The following is a 13,187-nucleotide window of genomic DNA, read 5'->3' as shown; positions in this document are numbered from 1 at the left end:
AAGCTATTCACTTGTTTTATTCTTTTATTATTTATCATAACATTGACCTATTTTTTCACTGCCTATTACCATAATTTTTGTCTTATCAAGATTTATAAGGTCTGATGTATTATCTCCAAGTTGTAATGGTTGCTGGTTATATTTAGATTAGAAATCATTGATTTTAAGTTCTCTAAATTATTGACATCAGAATAATGTCACCTGCATATTTTAAGTGGGTGATGTGTATTCCATTGACAGGAACTCCTGGGCAATTTTCCAAGGATTCTCCAACCCCATCTCCAAGAAACAGAATCCTTGGAAAATTGCCCAGGAGTTCCTGTCAATGGAATACACATCACCCACTTAAAATATGCAGGTGACATTATTCTGATGTCAATAATTTAGAGAACTTAAAATCAATGATTTCTAATCTAAATCTAACCAGCAATAATTACAACTTGGAGACATTAGACCATATAAATCTTGAAAGACAAAAATTATGGTAATAGGCAGTGAAAAAATATGTCAATGTTATGATAAATAATAAAAGAATAAAACAAGTGAATAGTTTCAATTATCTTGGATCATTAATTACTAAAGATCTATGTTATATGAAAACCATCAAGCACAGAATTAGTCCAGGATTGTCAGCAATGAGCAAGTTGAATAAAATATGGAGAAACAAAAAAATTAGCCATGTCTAAAGACTAAATGCTTCAATTCAATGATCATTCCATTGGTAGAGCAGAGAGCTAGATCACTGGCAAACAAGAAGACAGATTAAAATGTTTTGAATCAAAGTGCTTAAGAAGAATCAATAGCACAAAGTGGACTGCAAAAAAAGACAATGATAAAGTAAGGGAAGAGTTAGGTTACACTGATAACATCCCAAATTGGCTACAAAAGATAGTTACAGTGGTTTGGGCACATAGCTAGGATGTACCAAGAAAGATTGCCATATGTTCTTTTTTATGAAAAGGCTAAAGGCAACTGAGGAAGAGGAAGACTGAGAAGAAGATGGCATGAAGCCTTGAAGATCCACTCAGACTTTACCTTATTCCAACAGATGGCAAGGATAGCAGAATCCACGAACCATCAACCAATCCTGAAATGATTAGAATGATGATGACTTCGAAGAAAATTTCTTTCTCAATATTTCAAAGAATCCACTGAAGGTATGCACTCACATAGTTCTCTTTACAGAAATCAGAGACTGATTTTGCATGATATGGAAATCTCTGATCCAACCTTTTAATATTTTAGATCTCAATTTTGCTAACAATCACTTGAAAGCATTATGAAAGAAATGATAGCAAATGTATAGTTTGCAGCACATAACTCTTTTATAGTTTTATAATGTTAATGGTGTGTTTTTCCACTTGGTTATGCTATGAATTAAAGATACCAAGAAATTATATACTTGGTTTAATACTTTATTCAAGTGTAGGCAACCAGTTTGCACCTGAACTATTTTCAGGACTGGGGCAACTCGTATATAGAAACTAGTGACTTCACATCACTTGCCTTAGTATCCCATAATGCAAAGTACATCTCCTTGCGGATACTAAGGCAAGTGATATGAAGTCACTACTTTCTTTATACGAGTTTCCCCAGTCCTGAAAATAGTTCAGGTGCAAACCTGTTTACTTACACTTGGATAAAGGATTAAACCAAGTATATAATTTCTTGGTATCTTTAATTTATAGTATAACCAAGTGGAAAAACTTTCAACAACTTTCTCTAATCCAGAGTATTTTAATAATAAGGGGTGACACCTTTTGGCTATTTGTATATGAAAATATGACTTCTGCATTACTTCAACTTTAGTATCACCTCTGGGTCTGGCTCCCACTGATGTAACCTCAATAAAGGTTGAAACCGGTCTGGGTAGTGACCCTTTCCATAATGAATAGCATTATACATTCTGCAAGGAGATGTACTTTGCATTATGGTATACTAAGGCAAGTTATGTGAAGTCACTAGTTTCTTTATACAAGTTGCCCCAGTCCTTAAAATAGTTCAGGTGTAAACCTGTTTGCTTACATTTGGATAAAGGATTAAACCAAGCATATAATTTCCTTGTATCTTTAATCTCTGATATCTTCTTTGCATCATGTAAACTGATATCTGAACCCTGAGAAACCGACTAGATATTAAAGTGATAAAAAATGTAGGTTATTTTAATATCTGTACTTTATTAACAGGATTGTTCTTGCAACTAATGCACCTCCGTGAATAATAAGAAGATAGTCTATACACAAAGACAAAAAGTCTGCCTTTAGTGAACATTCTGTAAGTTTTTTACCTTAACCATTAACTTCTTATATCTGAAGTAAGCATACCTTTAGTACAAGTAGTTGTTTTTAGCCTCAAAGCAGCTCTGGTTAACTTCCCATATCAGGAAAATTGACCAAAGAACACACACACACACACACACATACACACACACACACACACCACATCACTATTTTGCAAGTAGCTCTGCTAGCCAGGATTAAGAACAATAGCTTTCATCTAGCATTCAACTATAGCAAGAATGAGAGAGAGAGAGAGATCTGCCTACTGATTTCCAAATAATCAGAGCTAAGAGACCACCTTCTGCTTCCTTTAGAGAATGAAAGCACTGAAGAATTATATTTTTTAACATGCTGTCCATTATGCTCTCATACAGATATAATGAATACACATTTGGTTTATGTGGAGTTTTTTTCAAGCCCTTTCCATCATGCACAACCTCTTCCTAATCAAAATGTTAATGACCTGACATTAAACAGAATTAAAGAACAAAAACAATGTTCAATATTTAGCAAATGCTATTGATTTTGGACTGTTATGTTAAAAAGTTACAAAGCTTACAGACAAGAACATGAAGGCACTGACGATATTCCAAATAACACCATTATATCATCAAATGTATCTGTGAAAAAAAACTAGACATTGCAATTTCATTTGAAAACAAAAGATAAACATATTAACAGAAGAAAAACTAATAAATACTTCTACTACAATGTTAAATGGGCCACAAAATCTGTATGTAACCTTTCATTAAAGAGTAAAGTGTATGATAGCTCTGACATAAATCATTCAGGAAAAAAAAAATATATGTCCTCTAGACAGGTAACAGAAGTTCTACGAAACTGGTAATAAAAGTTATGTATAGGTTACATTTTTTTTGTTTCAGAATAGGTATATAAGCTGTCATATTTGTTTCAAATTTGAACAGAATAGAAAAATTACATGAAAATTAATTTTAATGATGCTAAATATTTATCTTAGCATCAAATTTCAAAATCTTAACTCCTGAGTGGTAATTAAGATTTTGAAAATTTCTATAATCTATAATCTTTGTTTTGAATCTATCCTCACAAAATGAAACTATCTCATCCTCCTCCTACTCTCTCTTAGGTCTCTGCCAGTGCTGAGACTTAAAAAAATAACCTAGTCAAAGTATCACCAATTCTCTTGCATGTTCTGAATCCCAATGTCATATCTGCTTGTAATATCTTAAACACTTCTATAATTCTCACATCAATCCCTGTTATATTAGTTACTGCATTTCCAACTGGATGATTCACCCTTGCAAAATGATTACTCGGTAATTCAATTATTTCTTCTGGTTCATTCTGTCACCATTACACCATCTACATTTATCAAAGTTATCTTTCCACAATCATTTTCCTTTTAATCACTATATAACAAAAGACTTTGGTTTACTTGGTGAATTTTGTTGCTGACCTAAGAAACAGTATACTTCATCCATATTATGGACAAAAAGTACAGGTTTAGTATCCAGTGGTATTTTCAGTAAACTTTTAAAAGGCCCAAGTATACAATAACTCTGTGTAATTTTTTTTTTGAAATTATAAATATAAAATAGTTATAGTATTTAATAAGTTATACTTGAACAATACTTTTTGCTTAAAAACTTACCTGGTGAGCATCAAGGTCAACAATCATTGCAGACTTTACAGAACTAAACTTATTAAACAGAAAATGGATACAAAGAGTAATATCTGCATAAGCACAAAATCCTCCTCCATGATTAGCTGAGCAGTGATGAAAGCCTCCACCTATGTTAATAGCCCATCCTCGTTCCAATGCCAGTTTTCCAGCCTTCAAAAATTAAACTGCTAATAAGAATATATATATGATACAGATGCAAACTCTTTATCTATAAATAGCTTATGAAAAACTGCTTATCTTTATATAATATTCTAGATTTTATGGTAACATTCTGAAAATGTGATCACCAACGAAGTCAAAAGACTCATTGCAGTACGTACATATCTATAAACGAGAAATTTGTTACTCATTAAAAATTTTAGTGACTCATAGCCAGTCAAAGAACAATCTGTTCATATTGCTAAATGAATGATAACCATTAAATCTTCATTAACAAACTGCAACAGATATACTGATGCTCTTGAACAGCGATTTTCAACCCCTGTGCCGTGAGATTTGTGAAAACAAATTAATTGATAGAAATAATGTCGTCATTTGCGCATTTATTTCCTTGAAGCTCCCAAAAAGGATAAGTAATTACTATTATTAATATCTTCTGTAAGTAAATCAATCAAAATTATGCCTATTTTTTGAACAGATCATCAAAAAAATTAAAATAATATATTTTTAGTGTGTTGCAGAATTTTAATAATTAGTCTAGGTATGCTATATTATGAAAAAGGTTGCAAATCACTGCTCTAGAACAATAGACAAATCTACATTCCTTGAGCCTATTTTAATGTAGATGGCAAAATATTTTGCTCACACATTAAAATGCCACCACAACTGACAGCTTTCTTAATCATTTTAATATTCCTCTTATTTTTTCCCTCTTAAGTCTTCAACTTAAATAACACCTAATATATATATTTGTACATAATAAATTTACAAATGTACTCTTTATTTTTACCTCCAATACCTAATAGTAGTCAATTGGACACTATTATGAAGACAGATGCAAGTGTTGCCTCTAAGTACAAACAGATTGCTGACCAACGCTCAAGAATATGAAATATGTTGGAGCTGCATTATATGACATGTATTATAATAACAAAATATACAGGGTTGGGATTAAAACATACTCTTGCTGCCCTGACTACTTTTATGATCCAATGTTTCTACGTAAGAGTCCTGCATAGATAGAAATCAACAAGAACTCTATTTCAAGAACTTTATCTCATTAGGAATATTCCTCATTTTTCCTTGATGTCTCTTGGTTGAATCTGCAACTTCAGATGCCCAGTTATTAATATACCACTCCAAGTTCATTAATGTATAATATTAATATCATGCAATATATAGAGTTCAAAAGATGCAATATTGTTTACTATCATTTTATAGATGATAGTAAAACTACTATGCTACTACTATTCACCTATGCATATAACAGCTTGTATTTAACTGGTTGACTTTTAGTGGTATTTGAAATCTTTACAAAATTATGTCAATTTTGGTCTGAAACGAACAAGGAAAGAAAATGTTTTCAAATGACATAAATAATCACTCCACTCTACTCGATGGAATTTAATAAAATGTGGCACTTTTTATTATTATGATTATGATTCAGGACCTCCATGGAGTCACAAGACTCATTGTGGGAGGCCCACCCTAGAAAACACAAATCTATCATACCACTCCTTGGACTTATTCACCATTCCGTGCTCTCACCACTCTATCAGGCAATGCATTCCACAGTTCAACTGCCCTTCATGCAAAGAAATCCCTCCTCACCCTCTTGCTCATGACTTCCTTTTGCAACTTCCGGGGATGGTCCCTTGTCCTGTCAAATGAAAGAACTCTGAAGTGTCAACTGTAACTACATCTACATCTCAACAATTTAAATATCTCATTCATATTACCTCTCTTTCTTCTATCTACCAAACTTTGAAGTCTACATTCTCTCAGTTTATTCTCATAACTAACATTGCACAGTCTTGATATCATCTTTGTTTTCTGTCTCTGCACTCTTTCCAAGGTTAATTTACCCCCTTCAAATCCTGGGGACCAAATCTGCACACAACAGTCCAGATATAGTCTGGACTGTTGTGCATTACTACCACTATCAATATATATATACAGGGTGTTCGGGATAAATTTGACATATTTATAATTAATTATATTTTTCCGTAAGTTACATGTATTAACACACACTTCTCTTCATTTAAAAGTTTGGACCCTTCTTCATTCATATACAAGATGTCAGAAAGGATGGATAGCTGGAACCCACCTGAATCATGGAAGAGAATAACTTGTATCATGATGATTCGTGCCCGCCATCAAAATAAGGATATTACGACTGCTGCCCAATGCTCCCTGAATACAGTAAAAACAATCAGGCATGAACTAGAGACTTGCAATGGTGACTACGAGGATGTAGCAAGAAGAAAGATCCCTAGCAGACGATCTGATTGCGTTCGTACAGCAGAATTCCTCGCAAATCTGCAGGAACAGGTGTTGAAGAACCCTGGCATTGGAATTCGGGCTTTGTTCGTGGAGTTGCTAACTGTAGTCAAGCCCTGGATAACAAGGGTAGCCAATGGTAGGCCGTATGTATGGCAGCAGGATTCGGCCCCTTGCCACACCTCTGGGAAAAGTCAAAAATGGTTGTCTGAAAATTTCTACGACTTCACCAATCCAAATGTTTGGCCTCCAAACTCCCCAGACCTTAACCCCATGGATTATTTTGTATGGGGCGCAGTTGAAAAAGACACCAATCGCACTTCCAGTAATACAAAAGCCCAGTTAATGGATAAAATTAAAACAGTTTTTGCGGCCCTTCCCAGGGAGACTGTAGCATCAGCTTGTTTGAGGTTCCGAAGCAGAATTGAAGCTGTGATCGATGCTAATGGTGGTTATTTTGAGTAAATCTTGTTGATAGTATTGTAATTAACTCTGCCTGTAATGTTTTTTTTGTCAATTCATTAAATTTAATAGATACAAAGAAGATTTTCTTTTTCCTTACGAAACTGTCAAATTTATCCCGAACACCCTGTATATATATATATATATATATATATATATATATATATATTGGTAGTGGTAGTAGGGACAAATGACTTGACTGGGAACAAGAGAATGTAAGATTGGATATTAGGAGGTTGTTGAGAACGATAAAGAGAGGAGCGCAGTTTGTTAATGTGGAGTGAGTTTAAAGGAAGAATCTAACTGTATAAGAGTGATGTCTTACACAGTTAGATGATGTCTTATATCAAATGACTCACACAAAAACCATTTGAATGGTTTTTTGTATGAGTCATTTGGAGAGAATGCTACTGCAGGAAGGGAGAGTAGTGAGTGCAGAGAATGAATCTGAGCAAGTAAAAAGCAATATGAAAGAGCAAGAGGGTAAGGAAGGAGAGATTGAAGTGGGCAGCATGAGTGTAGGGAATGAGAGAACAAGTGCAAGACAAACAGGGAGACTCAGGGTGGACAGGGGAACACAGTGTGAGAAAGGTTGATGCTCCAAGAGGATGTGAATGGATGTGTAGAAAAAAAAAAAAAGGGAAAGGAATGACCTGAGATGTAGGGAAAACAGCTGGATTTGAAGAGGGTTCTGAGACGAGAAAGGAGAAAAAAAATGGCTCAAGGAAAGTATGGACAAATCATATCTAATAGGTAGTATCAGTGAAACTTATTATAGATCCAGAAATGAGCTGTTATGTTTGTATATGAATGCTATAAGTATCAAAAACGAGGGAAATGAAATGGTTGCATTGATTGAGTTCGTTCACCTAAAAATATTTGGTATAAGCAAGAGATGGTTGGATGAGAATGACATCCTGACAGGAATAGAGATGGGAAAGGGTATGATGTATTTCGTGAAGAAAGAAAGGGTAAAGATGAAGATGGAGTGACACTGATGATAGAAAGAGTTATGTCCATACAAGAAAGATGCACAGAGGAAATAGTGGTAGTTATTTTTGAGGCAGTATGATGTGAGATAGATGAATAGAATGAAATACTTCATTGGATGTTGCTATAGGCCTGGTATTGTGGAGGGTAGTGACCAGGAAATGTATAAGCAAATTAGCCAAGCAAATGGAAAAAGGGTGATCATTATGGGTGATTTTAATTACAGCAATATAGATTGTGATGACGAGATATAGCAACTGGAAGTAAAGAAAATGAGTTTCTTGAGTTTTTGAAGGACAGCTACCTCAGGCAGTATGTAACAGAGGGCACACAAGGATTGAAGGACTTGGATTTGATCATCTCATCAGAGGTGGTGTCAAATCTCCCTCCAGTTGGTGAGACTGATCATGAAGTGATTACCTGGGTGGTTGCCAGCCATGTGAGGACTTCTGTGAGGAAAGGGTATATGTGGAACTACAAGGCTGGTGATTATGAGAAGGTCAGGAGATAGCTGACAGCTGTCTAAATTTACAAGGGTCAGAAGATTAAATAAGGTAGGCGTGAAATGGATGAATGAAGAGATTAAACATGCAATACAGAGAAAAAAGGCATTATGGAGGCAACGGAAGAGGAGTGGTAATAATCAATTCCATGAGGAATACAAAGAACAGACAAGGAGGGCGATTCAGTTGGAATGGGTAGCAAAAGTTCAGTATGAGCAGCAGTCAGCTAATGAAGCCCAAAAAAAAAAAAAAAAAATCCCAGGGAGTTCTTTCGATATGTCACCAGCAAAAATAAATATGATAATGGGGTAGGATGACATTAATTGGGAAGAATAGTATAAGGATAACTGCTGCAGAGGATACTGAGATATTTAATGAGCAGTTCATAAAGGTCCTTCATCCTTGTGAATGTAACATCATGGAGAGTTTGAGAGCAGTGGATGATGATGAGGAGGAAAAATTGACTGTGAGTGAGGAAGAGGTATATGGAGAATTCAGCTAACTTGATATTAATAATGTGAGACTTGATGATATATCACCATGTATTTTGAAGGAATATACCAGGGTATTGACATCAGCCTTGACATGTTTGTTTAATATGAGTCTTACATTGGGTCAGGTTCCAAAGGAGCAGAAGGAAGGCAAGATTATACTGCTTCATAAAAGAGGTGACAGAAGTCAAGCATCAAATTATAGACCAATCTGTGTGTCAGGTGTTGTGGTTAAAGTGTTGGAAAGACTGGTGAGAATCAGAATCCAGAATTGGGTTGATAACAGTGATATTATCTTTGATGGACAACACAAATTTGCTAAAGGGACATCATGTTTTAGTAATATACTTACTTATTACAGTAAGGTGACAACAGCATTGGATGTGGGAGATTGATACAAAGTAGTATACGTAAGACTTTGCAAAGGCTTTTGAATGACAAGTTGATAGTCAAATTAGAGGGATCGGGTTGGATATTAGACTAGTGCGCTGGCAATCTGATAGGCATCATCAAGTTGTGTATGTTGGAGGAATATCCCAGAAGAGGGGGAAGTCACTAATAGTGTGCCTCAAGGATCTGTTTGAGGCCTGTTGCTTTTTAACCCATATATTAATGATATTGGGAAAGATTTGAATAGGGATGTTCAGTAGTTTGCAGATGATGCAAAGTTAGGACGAATTATGAGGATTAGAGCAAATGTTGTGGCCTTACCAGAAGACTTGAATAGATTGAGTGAATGGGCACAGAAGTGGAGTGGGGATGATAGTTTAATGCTGCAAAATGTAAGGTTTTAAAATTTGGAAAGCAAAGATGGGATATAAAATTTATTCTTGGTTGGGATATATTTTTGGACGTGGAGGAAATGAGAGATCTTTGGGTGATGGTGGATAAGGTTCTAAAATTTAGAGAACATATTGCAAAATTTTGAGGACAAGGAGCACAACGAATTCTGGGAACGATGCGCAGGTCACTGACTTGTAAAAGTAAGGGGATTCTGGTTTTGTTGTATAAGGGTCTGAATAGGCCACATATGGACTACTGTGCACAGATTGGGTCACTTGGTTTTCAAAAGGATGAAGAGATGTTGGAGAGGTTACAGAGGCAATTAACCAAAATAGTTTCTGATCTCTGGAATGCTGAATATGAAGAAAAGTTGAGATGATTTAATTTGCAGAGTCTGGTGGATAGGAAGAAAAGGAGCGATATAATAGACATACAAATTAATAAGGGACTGTTATAGGATTAATGTTGAAGAAGTTTTTCTCACTCCCCTGCTCAGTGAGGGTGTGAGCAGGGGAGTGAGAAGCAGGATTTTTTACATAGAGAGTTGTGAATGATTAGAATGCAATGCCTAAGAGTGTGGAGTCTGCAGAGAATTTCAATGTGTTTAGGGTGTGGTATGATGAGCTATGTGCATGACAAAAGGGACCTCCTAGATGATTCTCTGACTCCATGGGGTTTATAATAATAACTAAGCATACTTGGTTAAGATATTATATGCATACATATAACATCTTACGAACGACCATACTTAATCAATTTCGATGATGCTCTTTATTTGGAAAGACTAGAATTAAAATCCCATCTAAGATGCAAAGAATCTTTATAAGGACTTTTCAACTGAAGGTGAGTTAACCAGTATCATATCTAGATAATAGCATTTTTCCTCCCATAATCTTGTGTTTTTTTCACCTACAAAACAGGCAAACCAAAACATGCAAATTGCCATAATACACTATACACACAGGATCAGAGCACTAATCAGGTTTCAAAGAAGTCAAGTTTGACTATGACAGGCCACTGAGCCCAATATGCAATAAAATTAACATCTGAACCACCACTTCTTGTGACCCTGATGGTGCTGAGACTTAAACAGCCTGATCAGTGCACTATCAATCCACTGTCACTCTCATATAATATACAAGACAAAGTTCCATCTCATCCTAAGGTAGTATCTAAATCAAAATTTCATAATATCATAAGCACTTCCAGTTTTCATTTAGCTCTTATTTTCACCAGTCCCTATTATACAAGTTACTGCATTATCTCCATCATCTCTGACTTGTATGACAGACCTTTCAAAGTAGTCATCAGTAATTTAACAAGTTCTGCTTCTGTCACCTTCCTATCACTCATATCCTTCTGTAATTGTTCTTGCTTTTACTCATGAAATACTGAAAGAACTCTGATATTTCATTTGGCCTGCTCAGCTAATTTCCTCTCATAATCTGATTTTGTCTTCCTTACCATGGTCATGCTGGTCATGCTTCTTGCATGTGCTTTGTACTGCTCATGAGCTTACTGATCATATTTCTCCTTATTTTCCCACTATGATATTTTTAAGCTCCTGCTTAATGATACTTCTCATCAGTTTTACTTCCACATGATCCTAAGTATAATCTCTATTACTGCTTTCCTTCAAGCACCTGTTCACTATTTGCCATCCACTGCTTATATCCTTTCATTGCAGTTTATTATTGGTAGCGTTGCTCTAAGCTACTTCCTATGTCTGTCATAACCATCAGCTCTGGTCGATTTTCAGGTCGATTGTATGATATGATGACTATCTTGGTTATGAACAAATTCTCTGATATATATACATCACATCGATCACTTTCAATCATCAGGTTCATTCTATCCATTATATGCTGTTTTAAATAATTATCTCTTCACAGATGCATAAATTCCATTTCCTTCCACTCAGGTGTCCTTTTCTCCTAATATATGCCACAATGGTTGAAGTGCTCTATAATAGTTACTCTGTGCTCAATGAGCTAATTTGAAGGTGCATGACATTCTTCTTCTTTGCAACTAAAGTCTATAGCCAAGGCTCGAAAAATTTTGTGTTAGCTCACTTGTTAGATACCATCCTGGGTGTACTCTACAATGATCACCTATTATATAAGTCCCCTAGACCTACCTGGTGTATACAAGGTCCCTTGCAGCTGTAAACTGTCTTACTTTGGCCAAACAGGCAGGACAGCAAATATCAGAATTTCAGAACACAGGGACTACATCTGGTTTCAAAAGTACAGCCACTCGAGTCTTGCAGACCATGCTCTGGATACATGCCACAGAATACGGTGAAAGAAAGCTACAATAATATACCGTAGCAAGTTCAAATTCGAAAGACTATTCATGGAATCAGCCTCAGCCCTAAGAAACTCTCCAAACCTCTACAAATTTGGTTGCATGAGACTGCCCCAAATTTATTAAAGTGTAATTTAATTTATATTCTAATGTACATTGTCAATTCCTTAAGTGATTTAGTAATGCATAACCAACGTATAAGCTTGTCTATGAGAATTATTATATAAGTCATGTGCTTATTTCTAGATCTGGTCATTTTGTAAACTATGTTGATGCTATGGCTAATTTTTACTATGTATATCTACAAGTGTTGAAGAAAATATGATAACTAATTAAGTTTTATTTATTTATCAGTCTGTGAAGGGAAAAAAATATGTATTTCATAAGTGATACAAGATCCTTTATTATTTTTTCTATTATTAATAATACCATATTTTGCTACATTTTCGATTCTAACATATATAATATGTCTTGAATTGCTTTCATGGAAAAAAACAAACCATTTCTTCTCTGCTATTATAAGAAATGTTGAAAACATTTAGTAAAAATTTAGTATAACGCGTTCAAAGAATGAAAACTGAAAGATTACCAAAACAAGCCTTAAAGTACAAGCCATTAGGAAAAAGAAAACCAGGACGTCCTCTTAAACGATTCAACGATGACTTCTAAGGCGGGAACAGGCCATGCTAGGCCTAAATCCTTGATATGCATGATGATGATGATGATTTAGTATAATAAAACTATCAATAAAATAAAAATTTTAAATTTACACATATAACTACATTAGTGCATTTCTGAATTCTAATTGGCTCCAAAACATTACCAGACAAACACGGCCAGTAATAATAAATTTAGTTTAATCCTTTATCCAAGTGAGAGCAAACAAAGTTTGCATCTGAAAATATCTTCAGGACTGAATATGGTGTTGTACTACTTACCCAGGTAAGATAGTATGATATTTTTACCCAGGTAAGATAGTACAACACCATATTCAGTCCTGAAGATATTTTCAGGCGCAAACTTTGTTTGCTCTCACTTGGATAAAGAATTAAACTAAATATAGTCTAACCAAGTGAAAAATAAACTTTTAATGGCCAATAATGTTATATGACATGACAGCAACTCAGATTACATTTAGATTGGAATCAATATAGAGAAACATTTTAGGAAAATAAATAGTTCTTTCTTAACTTTCCACATTTGAATATCCGTTATTAATGGTCAAATTTTGCATATTCCATTACTAAATAAGAAATCAACTAATTTG

At 34.8% G+C, this 13,187-nt stretch overlaps 1 protein-coding gene across 8 annotated transcripts in view; it reads right to left on the bottom strand.

The window, feature by feature from the left end:
- HDAC11 (Histone deacetylase 11) overlaps window positions 1-13,187 on the bottom strand; it is a 318,225-nt gene that overhangs the window by 142,997 nt on the left and 162,041 nt on the right. For all 8 annotated transcript variants that reach the window (XM_090406559.1, XM_090406582.1, XM_090406593.1 and 5 more), the window contains exon 6: window positions 3,913-4,095. In XM_090406559.1, the coding sequence (XP_090262685.1) occupies window positions 3,913-4,095 (183 nt within the window). The remainder of the gene's footprint in view (window positions 1-3,912; window positions 4,096-13,187) is intronic.

Source organism: Typopeltis vanoorti, chromosome 2, assembly GCF_054136105.1.
Source record: "Typopeltis vanoorti isolate ZY-2024b chromosome 2, IOZ_Tvanoo_1.0, whole genome shotgun sequence".
Lineage (NCBI taxonomy): Eukaryota > Metazoa > Arthropoda > Arachnida > Uropygi > Thelyphonidae > Typopeltis > Typopeltis vanoorti.
Note: the sequence above shows the minus strand (reverse complement) of the source record. Positions and strands in the feature narration are given on the sequence as shown.